Genomic DNA, 13,988 nt, shown 5'->3' on the forward strand with positions numbered 1-13,988 from the left:
GGGGCGCCTCCGAGCTGCCACGTGTCCGCAGGGCCGCGGCGCGGCAGGGAGGCGCGGCCCGGAGCCGCCGGCGGGGCCGCGCAGCCGGGGCCTCCCTGCGGGCCCCTTCTGGCCGGGAGGTGGCTTTGCACGAGCAGACGCCGGGAGAAACGAGCCCGAGCACCGAGGCTGCCCCGCCRCGCTCCCGTCCGCCACCGAGCTCGGGCCCGGGGCCCGGGGGCACGGTTGGCCTGTCGGGTTGCCCGCAGGCCGTAGAGGCCCGTCCCGGTAGCGTTGCCGTTCAGCTCAGGACCCACGAGTGTCTCTGCCTGCTGTCCTTGAGGCCGGTCAGGACAGGCCCGTGGAAAGGGCGTGCTTCCCCAGCAAGCAGGCGCGAGGTCTCCCCCCCGCCCCCGGTGCCGAGAGCGAAGCCTCCTCTGAAGTGGTTCCTGCTCSGTGTCTGAACGGGCGGCTGCTCGGGGGTGAACGAACAGCATTTGCAGCAGGTGGCCGCACGCGGCTCTGCGCGGTGGCTGCAGCGGTGGCCACGGCCACGCGCCGGGCTGAACAGTTCGGTCAGAGCTTGAGTAACTGCCCAAAGGCTACTGGGCGCGAGGGAGGCTCTGTGCTGGTGCCTGGCGATCCTGACTCTTCAGGCCAGGTGGATGCTGGATGGCAGGATCCATGTGCAGCCCAGGTGGCAGCTGCTGCCAGATCCTGGGAACGTCTTGGGGATCCAGCCCAGTGGAGCTCCAGCTGGGCTCACGGAAAAGTTAACCTCGGTACTTGTTGGGCAGTGTGAGCAGCGCAGCAGAAGAGGTTGAAGCATGCAGAAGCTTGTGGCGCAGGAGGAACTTAATTTACTGCCTGATCAACTGACAGTGACTGCGAAGGCGCAGTTTATGCTGATCTGTGCCCCTGTGGTTTGTGGTGACTTGGGGGCGGCTGCTGCAGAGGTAGTGACGGGTGGAAGAGGGATGTTGCTGCTGTGTTTAACCCCCTTCTCCCTTGGCACCCACAGCTTACCTCTCTCAGAATACCATGGCRCGACGCACACGTAACAGCAGGGCCTGGCATTTCGTCCTGAGCGGGGTGCGCCGCGACGCGGACACCCGGGCAGTCGCCTTGGCGCCTGGCGCGCGGGGCTGGGGCTATGACTCCGACGGGCAGGTAAGCTGGTACACTTTGCTTTAAAGCAAAACGAGGGAAACCTTCCCTCTCCCCTGGCMGCAGGCACTGGTTGCTCAAGGTCCAGGTAATTGAGCAGCTAGGATTTCAGCACAAAAAAATAGCCAAAAATGAGAAAGGACTCTTACAGGCTGTCTGCCCAGAGGGAGGCAGTTGCTTGTCTGGCTCCAGGTTCTGCTAACCTGGGGAGTGCAGGGGTGTGGGGCTCCCAAGCTTGTCTTTGCATGACAGGGGCTGGCTAAGCTGCTTGTAGCCTGCTCTTGCCATTGTGCTCTATGGCTCAGTGCCCAGAGGTTATCTGGGCCAAGAGAACTGATTGATACTAAGCTAAATTTTCTTTTTTTTTTAAGTATATAAAGTGTATGTAGTATGTGTAGCATATACAATATTTTTGACGTGTACATTTTAAATAATGATCTAAATATATATTTAAACTAGGTTGGTTCTCTAATCTGGCTTGCTGTATGGCTAAGCTAACGTCTTGTCCTCATGCAACTGGTGCTGGAGCAAGTGGGGCCTCCTTCATATTTAATTCGTACTTGAATACCTTTTCATTTAAAATCTCTTATGCTTCCCAATCTGTAACATGCGCATCACTTCTGAATCTGGCCCTGGCATGCAGATGTGCTGGAAGATGGGAATACTGCAGGAAAAGCAGTCAGTAATAACAGTGCAAGAAGGAGTGAGTTAGACTCACCTGTGCCCCCTTCACCCTTCTCCCCWGTCCTTAAGTATGTGAGTTGAATTCCCCAAGCAGTGTGTGCAGTGGTGGGAACACAGGGAACCGCTCCCGATGCGTAAAAGATAGGCTAAAGCATCACAAGGCCACTGCCAGAGCACTGTGTCCAAATCTGTACGCAGCACTCCAAGAAAACGTGCCTTCCTCTGCTGTCAGAGTAGCTTCCTGTTTCTGCAGTAATAGGAACGGCCAGATTTCTGGAGAGCWGTGGTTATGGAGGGACAACGAAAGACAAAAGCGAAGCTTTCTAATGTACAAGGCAGATTTAGAACAGGAGAGGGAGGGTTGGCAGTCAGTAAGAAAGGCTGAGTCTTTTCAAGTCCCCTGTCTTACACAGCTAAAGAAACTGTGAGTTTAAAGGGGTTTTGTCTTTAAATAGTGATTACAAAATCTGCGGTAGGCATTGGGGTGGGGGTGAATAACGAGCAGGTATATCTCACCAGTGCGTTAACCTGGGGTAACTCGCTGAGATCTGTGGTAAGAGACTCCATCAGGTGACACCAAATCTCCCATAATGTATAGGGTGGGACAGAGTTCTTGTAGTGTCCAGCGCAGGGACACTTCAGTCTCTTGGCACTGGGGAATAGCAAATCCAGTTTTTGTGTTTGGGCATGAAAGTAAACAAAAGCCTTTTAATCCTTCAGTGGGTTCCCCGTGGGCCTCTCTGCAGTGCTGGTATGAAGAGCTGCAGCCTTACTGCGTAATGGTCCTGCTTTGTTCTGTCTGTCGGCTCCCCTGCTTGGCCTCCTTTCTTTCCCCCCTTATCTTGTTTATCTCTTCTCCTGCAGCCCTCGGTCTCTCTAGAGCAGGGGTTTTCAGCAGCGGGGCTCTCTGGCTTGGCAGCAGGCGCACAGAGCCCTTTGGAGGTGTACCGATTCTGCAAGGAGCAGTGTGTGCGTGCGTGCTTTATCGGTGACACCTTCGACATGGCCGACAGCCCTCCCAAGAGCCCACAATGTGTGTGTCAAATCCCAGCTCTAGCGCAGTTTCCTTAAACGAGTATGCCAAAGACCTGCGCTGTTCAGAGCCTGTCACGCTGCTTGCCTGCTGTGCCCCTTCCCACTGCCTTAGCCCCCCAAGCTGTGGGAGTTTCTGTGCACGGTGGAGCCCTGGAAACCACAGAGGCTAGAGCCTGGTTCCACGAGATCCTCTCCTGTTTGGGAGGCAGGCTCTGCAGCACAGCCAGGTGCTAGCGGGTCCTAGAAGCAGGGTGTTTTCACTGACACAACCCTGTGCCTGCCTACGTAGCAGGTCCGGCCTGGGCACGACGCAGCCAGGCTGCTGCTGGCTCTGGAGCAAACCTAGAGATTTTCCCGTGTGGCTCTGCACTGGGGGTGCCCCAAGAGCAGCCTGGCTGTGGAAGAGCAGGCGCATCTGCTGGCTGCAAGTCCGGCTCTCTGATCCTGGAGGTGCTTAGTAGTGACTGTTCCTCTGCTCTCCCTGGCAGCACAGCGATTCGGATTCAGAGCCGGAGTTTTCTTCCCTCTCGCCCTCCATCCCAAGCGCCATCCCCGTAACAGGAGAATCCTACTGCAACTGCGAGAACCAGAACGAGGCTCCCTACTGCTCCGGCCTGCACGCCGTCCACCGCGTCAAGGACTGCCGGTGTGGCGAGGAGGATGAGTGTAAGCAAGGGGATCCTGAACTGCCTTCGAATTCCTTTGGAGTTTGCGGTGGGTGCAGTCCTGGCCCCGCTCCTGTTGGCTGAATGGTGGCACGGACTGCCTCCCCCGCACTGCACAGATGCTTGGTTTTGCGCAGGGATCCTTATCTCTGTTGTAGYGTGTGGTGCTCCTCTGTTTGCATCGCAGAGCTGTGCCGACCTTAGGAAGGTTACAAGCACCTGCGTTCTGTGGTGATTCGGGCTCAGGGCTGAACCTGTCAGAGAATCAGAGTTCACCTCTGGAGACCTGCTTTCAAATCCAACTCCAGCCACAAGTGAAACTGGCCCTTTTGGTTACAGCCCTGTTAATTCTGCTGCCTGGTACAGCTGGCAGGATGCCCAGATACGTGGCAGGGCCTACTCGGAACGGGTGAGGAAAGCTAGGAAGAGGGTGGGCTTGGCCTGACCAAGGAAGCATGTAGGATAGGGGAGCTATCACAGTACTTGTGCTCTACCTGTAGCCCCTTGAGCCTAGAAGAGATGAGTATGATTCCCCCAAAGAAACCCAGGGCTCCAGCTTGTTTTGCGTTGCTGTTGCTGTTACTAGAGACCAGCCAAGTGACTGTGCAGCTCGTTCTTCCAGGCTGCGTTTGGTTTGCCAGGCCCTGAAAGCTGTCCTTCTGCTTCCTGTTTGTGCTCAGCCTTGAGCGCCACTGGCACCCAGAACAAGGGGACCACAACTGCTGAGGCTGGAGAAGCTACTTCACAACTGAAATCTTGTGTTCTGAGATGAGAACTGGTTAATGCTGACAGCTTCGGTAGGAGAGTGCACTGAATAGTTCAGGCCTCAAATAACACTCTAACTTGCACAGTTTAGGATTTGCTCCTCTAAACAGTTTAAAAAAAAAGAAAAGAAAAAGTTTTGACAGGCCCTCAGAGCAAATGACTGTGTGTGCATTGGCTTGATGATAGCTCCCCGAGTGCATTCCCCCACCTTTGTCCTCTGCGTGTTTCCTGAACAGATTTTGATTGGGTATGGGATGACCTGAACAAGTCAACGGCCACCCTGCTGACCTGCGACAACCGCAAGGTGAACTTCCACATGGAATACAGCTGCGGCACGGCTGCTATCCGGGGCAACAAAGAGCTGGCAGACGGGCAGCACTTCTGGGAGATCAAGATGACTTCCCCTGTCTATGGCACGGACATGGTACGTTGAACAAAGTTACTTAGAGAACTGTCCAACATTCCTTTAACGAGACAGCAAGCTTCATCCAGTGGTTCACATAGCTATCCTCGTTTAGCAGTAAGGAAACAGATGCCAGGAGGGTAAGCAGTTTTGCACAATACCACGGCAATCATGATTAGAACCTAACTTTCTTGCTTCCTTTTTTTGTGTTTTTTTTGTAGATCGTTAGTGATAAACTTTAACAAAATAGCAAGGTCAGGCCACAGCAGTGCTCTACCTCAGCCACAGAAAGTGTTCAGGGAGGCGTGTGGTTAGGGGTGATGTTCTGCTGAGTGCACTGGGGTCTGCAGTGCTTACACACTTCCTTCCCCCTGGAATTGGTACTTATCTCTAGCAAGGTTGTTGATGGGTGTGTGACTGTGTCACAACTCGTGTGGCTTGTCATCAGGAGCCTGGTCCTGCACGCTGCTGTTAGCTCCACCTCCCCAGTCCAGCTACTGATTACCCCAGTGCAGGGCAGAACCTCAGAGGCTTGAAGCGTCTGACTTGGCTTCACCAAAGCCTCTTATATGGCAGACAGTGCAAAGAAAAGGAATGGAGATGCAGGTTTGGAATCTCAATTGCATTTTGTTGCTTTGAGTGTTTGCTGCCCACAGCATACACTAAGAGCTTGTATTCTTCTTCCTGGAACCTGCCTCCCTCCAGATGGTAGGAATCGGGACATCAGATGTGAATCTGGACAAGTACCGCCACACCTTCTGCAGTCTGCTGGGCAAGGATGAAGACAGCTGGGGACTCTCCTACACAGGTAATCCAGGCAGGGAAGTATCAGAAGGCAGGATGGCTGGAAGGTCAGCAAAGGCCTAYGCATTTTCCTAGGCAGTTTGAGAATTAAATGTTCTGAACTGGCTTGAGGCCAAAATGGCTTCTGGAACTGAGCCTCTTTGTCAAGTTGGACTGGAGCTGCTGCATGCAGCCGACCTCTGCGTGTGCTTGAACAGCGTGCAGTAGGCTGTTCACTTCAGCAGGACTACTGCAACCCACAGGGTTTGCCTTGGCATTGTGTGTGCCATAATACTGTGCCAGGCACTCTCTAGCTGTTTGTGTGGGACAGCTGCTCTCCACTTTTGGAGCGTCTCACCTTGATTGTGCTTCTCTGTGTCAAAGAAGCACTTCTAGGGAGGACCCAGAGGTACTTACCTGCCCCAGGTATTCTCCTTCTGCCTCCTCTCATTCGTACCGACACAGAAAAGTACCAACAACTTGTACTTCAAGTTAATGATGTGGAACGATGCCCTTCAGACTTGCACACCCCCACCTTCTCTTCTAGCAAAGGTCCAGCCTACATTGCTTGTTTCATGACCCAGCTGCCTACAGCAAATTCAAGCTGTCTTTTCTTACCCACCTTTAGCAGACCCATAGAACCAGTGCTTGAATCTCCAGGGACACTGGAGAGCAGGTTACATAACACTAATTAGGACTTTTTTATGCCACTGCATGTGCCTTGGTGTTCTGAAGCCTCAACATCCTCTCCTGTTTATACCCCAGATTCTGGGGCGGGGGAACAGTGGATGAGCAATAAGGAAACTGAAGGATTTTTTAGGCAGTGGCCAGGTTTGGTACTGGTTAGGGGCTTGTGGTGACAGGTATGGAAGGTGGGATAGATTTGTGGAACACAGGCTGTCTACTGAATGTAAGGTTTATCGTTTTAAGGACTACTGCATCACAAGGGAGACAAAACAAACTTCTCGTCGAGGTTTGGCCAAGGCTCCATCATTGGGGTGCATCTGGACACGTGGCATGGGACACTCACGTTCTTCAAAAACCGGAAGTGCATAGGTAAGAACAAGGGGAGCCCCACCAGCTGCCAGGCATAGAAACTGAAATGGAGTGAAACTAAACACTGCGTGTTTAGTTGAACTGCAGCTGCAGCTGGACTGCAGGTGAAAATACTAGCAAAAAGAAGGAAAATCAAGGCATGAAGTGAGTGGGAGGAAAGTTACATTTGTTATTTAATTGACTTAGATTTCAAAAGGCCATTTTCCAAGTATTTCCTGGCAGCTTTGTAGTTAACACATTGGGGTATCTGGGAAAAGTGAAATGCTGTAGTCAAAACTAGTGTGAAACTTCCTTGCTGCTGTCCCCTGGCAGGGGTTGCAGCTACCAAGCTGCAGAACAAGAAGTTCTACCCCATGGTGTGCTCGACAGCAGCCAAGAGCAGCATGAAGGTGATCCGCTCCTGTGCCAGCTGTACATCCCTCCAGTATCTCTGCTGTTATCGTCTGCGCCAGCTCCTGCCTAACTATGTGGACACGCTGGAGGTGCTACCATTGCCACCAGGACTCAAACAAGTGCTACACAACAAACTTGGGTGGGTCTTGAGCATGAACTATAGCACATCAAAGCCTTCCTCCTCATCATCGGGAAGTGACTCAGATAGCTCTTGTGGCTCAGATGCAGAGGCCTGCCAAAGGAAGAGGTGCAGGAGGACATAATGTCTCTTCAGAAGAACTGCCTCGAGGGGTTTGGGTGGGGTTTTGTTCTGCTGCCTGCAAGGGCAGTCCAGGCCTGATGCACCTCTTTCTTAATGGGGACATTAGTTTCTACCTGTTTGCAAAGATTTCTCTTATGCTGTTTGAAACCTTTATGCTAAATGTCCATCACTTCCATTGAAAATGCAAGTTGACTCAAAGAGGTCCCATCTCTGTGGAACAGGTAAACTGCAGCCAAGTATCTGAGTTTAATCTCCTGCCTTGTTATCAATCATCACCTCTTTTTGAAGAATCGTTCTTCTCTGTAGACTTTCACCAGAGACAAGACTTAAAATGGCTTCCCAATTTCAAAGCACACTTTTAGCAAACTGTAATCAAATAACTGACTTGACATATCAAAAGATAAAAGTCAAAATYGAGTCTCTCTCCTTCTGTTTGTGTTGGTTTGGTATCTGCAATGAATTCTTCACAGTGGTGGGACATGACTGAACAGCAGCAAATGGGCTCCTAAAGGTGCCTCTATGCTGTGCTGTGACCACTGACATTGTTGTGAAAGAGCAGTTACTTACAGGAGTTGAGCTGTTAGTGATCTTTCTTGAGCCCCTGATGACTTTAATTGCTTTGCATGTTGGCTACTGCTACTTCTCCTGTATCAAAGACTGTATTAAACTGTAATAATAAAAATGTAAACTGTCTTTCATTCCTCTTAAGCCCCTTGAAGGTGTGAATCTGAATGTGGTTGTCAAAAATAGCCATGGTACCAAAGCTAACAAACTAGAGAGGCTGTTTTAAATGTAGTAGTTGCTTGTCAGATCTAGCTGAGCTAAAGGAAGCAGCAATTATCTTGCCTCTTCCCCTTGGAGGCTTCTTGTGCTTTTYTCTGAAACATCAGCCTGGCCTAGATTGATCTATTAACAGAGCCAGACTGTCCCGTGTGGCTGCAAACAAGAAGGGAGACTGATGTACTGCAGAATTTTATGATCTGAATCTCGTAACAAATTTCCCCAAATAAGTGCTCCATAGACTGAAAACGGCCAGTAACAGATTTGTGCGCTGCCTGTGGCAGGCCCCCTTTCTCTCATATGTGCTGAGAAGAAATGCTGGAATAGGGCCTGAAGATTTACTCAGAAAGTAATCCAGCAGTGGCCCAGTATTGCTGCCAGTAAATCACGCTCAGGAAAGCCTTCCTGCTTTTTGGCATTTGATCTCCCTTAAGATATTAGGGATGAAAGAGGAGGTAAAAGTGCTTTAGCCGCTCCTAGCAGATTAGGACGTAGGCATTGTCTGGGAACAAACTTGAGTAGCGAGAGGATGAATCGGGCTCCTAAGCAGTTCCAACTGGCAGGGCTCTGTCGTCGTGCCAGAATGGACTGGCTCGGGGGAGTGATCCTAGAGCTGATCCCAGCTGCGAGGCCAGTTAAATGGCCACATTTGGCAGTTCAGCCTTCTCCTATATTTACTCCTTAGCGTTGCTGCGGGACCTGACAGGCAGGCCAGCGAGGAGCACGGAGAGAGTGGCGCTGCCTTGGAGAGCGCRGCGGCACCTGCTCACGGCAGCCTGGCCACGCACTGTCTTAGTCGTATACAGTCTGCCACTCCAGCGGTGCTGGGTGCCGCCACCATGACCGTTCCCTCTGCTTTCTGGCTGCTCTCCTGCTTTAGCACAGGACTTCTGCTCGTGTTGCTTCTCACTGGCCTTTGAACTCTCCTCTCTTCCAGAGAGCAGGGCATTTGCAAATGATTTAGGTGTTAACTGGTGTGATCAGCAAAGTGAAAGAGTTGTTGAAATGTGGAAAAGGGTTGAGCTAAATATCACAGGAAATGCCCTTTAACTCTCCACTTCACAGATTTCCTCCCACCACTGTTACCATCTGCATGAAACATGAAGCACACAGCTGCTGCCTTTTCTCCTCAGCCTTTATGTGAGACCTGCTCATATGAAGATTTCTGTAGAGCGTGCATTTATTCTGTACCTTTCCTTCCCACATTATGAATCTTTAAAGTGAAGATCAGGCTTGCTCCTCCGGTTATAGACATCAAATGAGAACTTGAAGTAGCAGAGCTCTCTGACAGTCCATCTGTATTGGTGCTCCAGTCAGAGAAACARCCTTGCTGGACTTTCCTGGAATTAATTCAACTGTTAGATGGAGGCAAAAAGATCACTGGAAAGAGGAAATTTATTCTGAAGGTGTGCTTCCACTGTTRCAATGTCAGTGGTGTTGTTTTGAGCTCTGATTCAGAGGAGGAACTTTGGGTTTCTATGTCAGTGTAGAAGGCACTGAGTTGCACTTCAGTGAGCAAGGCCCCAACTAGCATTATCGAAACCTCAGACATTAGGGGGATCCCTGACCCCTGCTGTCTTGACTGCAGCTATTTCCAAATAAAAACTATAGCATTTGCTTTGGGAAAAGGGAATTCCCAACCTAATGCATCACATTGCATGGAGTTTTGTGGAGCTTATCAGGCATCTCCTTGGTCTGGGAGCTCAGCTACCAAATTCCCCTCTGCTGCCTTGAGCTCCATGTTACTCTGTGATGTGGTTCCTCCACTACCACCCGATTCTGACTGTTGGTGAACATTTTCTCAAACAACTCCAGGACCCACCTGCCCAAGGAAGCCACAAGCAGGACCTACAGTAAGAGGTCTAGCCTCCTCAAAGCACCAGTGAGGAGCAGGACATCAGAAGTCAGGACACTGCAGAAAATATTTGGCTCATTCAACGATGTACCTGAAAGGCAGCACAGGATAGACTCAACATGCAGCTGTCCCAGCTGAGGGGCTGATCCTGTGTTGTTCAGGGACAGCTCACTAACACTTTCCCATCCAGTTCCTGTTCCAAACATTGCTTCACCCTCTTAGGAGGCAGCCTTTCCACTGCGCTCCAGCCAAAGGGACATAAAGCTGGGGGGCTAAAAGAGGAAAGGAGAGCCAAGAGGCTGAAGAAAGCATCTGTAACAAGACATTTATTAATGTGGAAGTCTCTGTTCTGAAGCAGAATCAGCTGTTTCCACTGGCTGGGCTCCCAGCAGCGCTATTGTGCCAGCAACAGCTCAGCCACTGCCGAGTCTTGGCAGATAAGACAGCGAGGCTGACCAGCACGGACCACAGTCACACTCCACAATCAGGTCCAGGAAAAGGTCGGGGTTGRTGGAGAGCGAGCTACGGCAGGGTAAGTCTAGTCCAATACGGTGGGCTCTCTGGCTGATGCCTGATTTAATCCAGATATCACTCAGGAGTCACCTTTCAGCTTCTATGCTGTGTTCTCTGCAGGCCTTAAGGCAGWCAAGAGAAGGAAGGAGCTGACGTGGACGCTCTAAGCTAAAGCCCCTAACTCCACTGCAAGGCTCAGTCCCACTGTCACAGTGAGGATCCATGCCTGAGCTTTCATCCAAACGTACCAGGTTCAGGGGATAAAACCCAGAAGAATTAAGATCTCCCACTTGCAAACAGACCTCCCAAACAGTCAGAGCAARCAACAGCTGCTGGACATACCACGCTGGATAAGGGCAATGGGATGCACACTGCAGACCCACAACTGCACCAGCTGGGATGGGGAACCAAATAKACAAAGAAACTTTGAGCTGGTCCTGTTAGGTGAGACCAAGGCAGAGAGAGGCCTGCAGGGGCTAACAGAAACTGTAAGTAGGTACTGCTGAAACAAAACTTATTGTCTAAATCAAACAATCTCATCTGGAGACAACCCTTGCCTTTCTGGAGAGGCAATTTCACRCTGATAGCTTTGGTCCGTCAGAGACCTTGGGCAGGGAAACATGCAGCACCTATCCCTGCCTTAATCCTCCATGCAGCAAGCTTTTAACTGGAAACTGGGGGATTTGAGGGCTTACTTGTAACAGGAGCCCCAGAAACAGATACGCTTCTGCTATAGCTGCTGCCATTGCAGGGCTGACTCTATTAAACTGCTGGATTTGTCTCTTCCACACTTGCCAGAGTCCTGTGCTGTCCTTCTCCACTCACACCCCACTGGCCCAGGCCTCAGCAGCACAGAAGGGCAATGCCTCTGTCTCCTGCAGAAAGACAGATTGCTGAGAGCAAAACCTAGGGATGGGCCGTGCAGTGAGCACTGGCCTGCAGGTGCCACATGCTGCCGCCTTCCACGGGCATTAGGCAGTTGGCTTCCTGACTAAAATCCCTCTTTGTCCAGGACTAGTATCTTTTCTTCACAGTTCTCCTTTCTTCCTGGGAAAGCTCCAGAACCTCTTGTTGAAAAGGTTTTCCTAAAGCCGTCATTTTCCTTTATTTCCTAATGCTGAATCAGAACAGCACTCACCTTCAGAACAGAGGCTTTTCATAGGCACAAAGGATTGGAAACAATCTGGAGAGATCATCTAGTCTGAGCCCTTACACTGACAGCGGCRGGGACAGGCTTGCATTCACAGATGAGGGTTCCTGTAACTTCCACTGAGGTTTTCCAAAGCTCTGGTCTTGGGATTTGACTGGTTCCAGGGATACAACTTGTTTGTATGGATATTTTGCTRTTGCTGTAGTCAGCAGGGACATGCTGGCCAGATCTCTGCCACATGTCTAAGAGTAGTACTTCAACATTACCCCACAGCTGGAGCACCACCAGTGCCTGGAGGGGAARGGACACAGGTGAAACACGTAACACTCCACACAAGACAAAGATTAGCTCACAAGGGCCAGCTGTAAGCCAGGCCAACCTGAGGCCCTCACCCTCCTYCAAAGACACATACCCAGCTTATATTTCAGTTGTGCTGATGTCAGCCTTGACCTCCAAAGGCACCTGGGGAGAGGAGTGAGGAAACACATGGGTACAACACATCCCTCAGCAGGTAAAGCTGGGCTAGAAGCAGAAGGAGGCTGGCCTGACCGCATTAACTCTGTTTACACAGCACAGCAGTAAAGCCTGCTTGTCCTTCTTAGCTTCCAATAAGCCAGCGAATCATAACGCTCTTTGGGCCATACTCAGACAACAGGGCAGGAATTTAGTTCAAGGGATATCAAGCATGGGTTCAGATTGTATTTGACCTAGTTTGTGACAGGAGCACCCCTGCTCTGTTGTGGGATACAGGCTTTGCAAGGCAGGCACCTGGCTGAGGCCTTAGCTGGACCCAACAGCCCCTTTCACGCCTAATGGGAAGGGGGAGAAGGGGGGCAGGCTCCCCTACACAAGGGAAGGCTAGATCAGATCTGAACCAGGGTCTTACAAACAGGAAGATCCAAGTCTGCTATCCTATCCAGTCCCACTGCAAGTCAGGGTGRAGAAGGATACCCGAGGCTTCCAAGTTAGCCAGTATCTCCCCCARCACAGCATTCACTACATGCAAGTGCTCACCAGTGGGAACCTTTTCTGTACAAATCAGCCACAGGTAACACGTAACTTCAAGGACCATAAGAAGTTTCACCTCCTGTATCTCCTGGTCAATCAAAGACAGCCCTGGGCCAGGCTGAGATCTGTGACTCTGCTTTCTGAGGCTCAGTGCTTGCTACCTGCCTTGCTCCTGGTTACACTTATAAACAAGTGTATGTAGAGCTCATTTTCCACAACCTCTACATAGTAACACCTGSGACTGATGTCTGATAAAAAGGACAAATTTAATCAGCTCAGATCTGCCATCTCCCAGAACAAGCAAATCACTGAAGATGCAAAAAATAACCTGGTAAAGAAGACAGTGACAGCTGCAGAAATTTCCAACTAAGAAAAACTGGCTTTGTCTGCACTGTAGGCTGTTATTTGACCACATTATCTGCACCTGAAGCCTGTTATATGACCACAATAGCTGTGATGTTTTACCCAGCACCAGTCAAAGTACTGATCTGCCTCCACATGAAATTCTTGTAGCAAGGATGAGCATAAGAACAGGCTACTTCTGCCTTCACTGCCATTCAGATACTGTTTTACACAGTACCTTCCAATAGCAAACTGAAATGGGAATCATGTTTAGTACTAGAAGGTACCAGCCCTCTTTTGAATTCGCAGGGAGCTGGGGTGAGAAGCAATCACTGGCCTTTGGAAACGGGGGGCCCTGCAGCAAGCCTGACTAGCCTTTTCCAGACACGCAGCTGGTGCCTGCGGCAGCACGCCGCATGCAGCCCCGGCTTGGAAACGCTCCCGGGTACCCGCTGCAACCTCCGCGTGAACGACCTGCAGTGAGCCCACAGGGAACGTCTACAGCTTTGCTGAGCTAAGTTTGGGCTGATTTCTTCCACGACAGGTACCTTTCCAAGGGGCTGTGCTTTTCTGGGAAGTTTCAACAAAACAGTACAACTATTTCCAAGAAGATAAGGGAAGGGGAAGAACACGCTTTTTATCCATGTTAAAAGTATCAACACCTTGTTTAATTAGGGAGCTCTGCCAGGGGGACTTGAAGTTTGGTCATGCTTTCACGAAGATGACAAGAAGTCGTGCAAATTTGGGGGTGAGCAAGGCTCAAGGGACCGGGCCGAGGATCCCGGAGCCCGCCAGCACGGGGGACTCAGCGGCCAGCACGACTCCCACGGTCGCGTTTTTGCGGTGGAAAGGACACGGTGTGTCTGCGCTGTGCCGCCGCCTCCCGGGGCGCATCCCCGGTAGAAGCTTTTCTAAGAGGCACCTGGCTGTAACGACTGCTTCAGGGCAGGCCGCAACAGAGCGGATCGCGGGGCTGTTACAGGGCTGTTTACCCTCGGTGCCGGGGTAGGACCGGGCTACCCGAAAGCGCTCGCCGAGGCGCCAGGCCGCGCCCGTCGCCATGGAGACGCGCCCGTCGCCATGGAGACGCGCCCGTCGCCATGGAGACGCGCCCGTCGCCATGGAGACGCGCCCGTCGCCGGGCGGCC

General features: G+C 51.4%; 2 protein-coding genes across 2 annotated transcripts; one reads left to right on the top strand and one right to left on the bottom strand.

Annotated features, from left to right (window-relative positions):
• Window positions 1-781: 781 nt before the first annotated feature.
• On the top strand, window positions 782-7,880 carry SPSB3 (splA/ryanodine receptor domain and SOCS box containing 3). The gene is made up of 6 exons (XM_085305302.1): window positions 782-1,149; window positions 3,354-3,531; window positions 4,532-4,719; window positions 5,404-5,506; window positions 6,412-6,537; window positions 6,850-7,880. Exons 1-6 carry the CDS (start codon window positions 1,021-1,023, stop codon window positions 7,191-7,193), a joined length of 1,068 nt encoding a protein of 355 aa, XP_085161428.1. The 5' UTR covers window positions 782-1,020; the 3' UTR covers window positions 7,194-7,880.
• Window positions 7,881-10,130: 2,250 nt separating this feature from the next.
• On the bottom strand, window positions 10,131-13,962 carry EME2 (essential meiotic structure-specific endonuclease subunit 2). Its single transcript, XM_085305289.1, is given in 5 exon segments — window positions 10,131-10,426; window positions 11,036-11,215; window positions 11,661-11,703; window positions 11,705-11,781; window positions 13,861-13,962. Coding segments are annotated over 5 exon segments (588 nt in total). The 3' UTR covers window positions 10,131-10,240.
• Between the last annotated feature and the right edge of the window lie 26 nt (window positions 13,963-13,988).

The sequence above is a fragment of the Rhea americana genome, unplaced genomic scaffold (assembly GCF_003343005.1).
Source record: "Rhea americana isolate MKP2758 unplaced genomic scaffold, rheAme1 scaffold_219, whole genome shotgun sequence".
Taxonomy (NCBI): Eukaryota; Metazoa; Chordata; class Aves; order Rheiformes; family Rheidae; genus Rhea; species Rhea americana.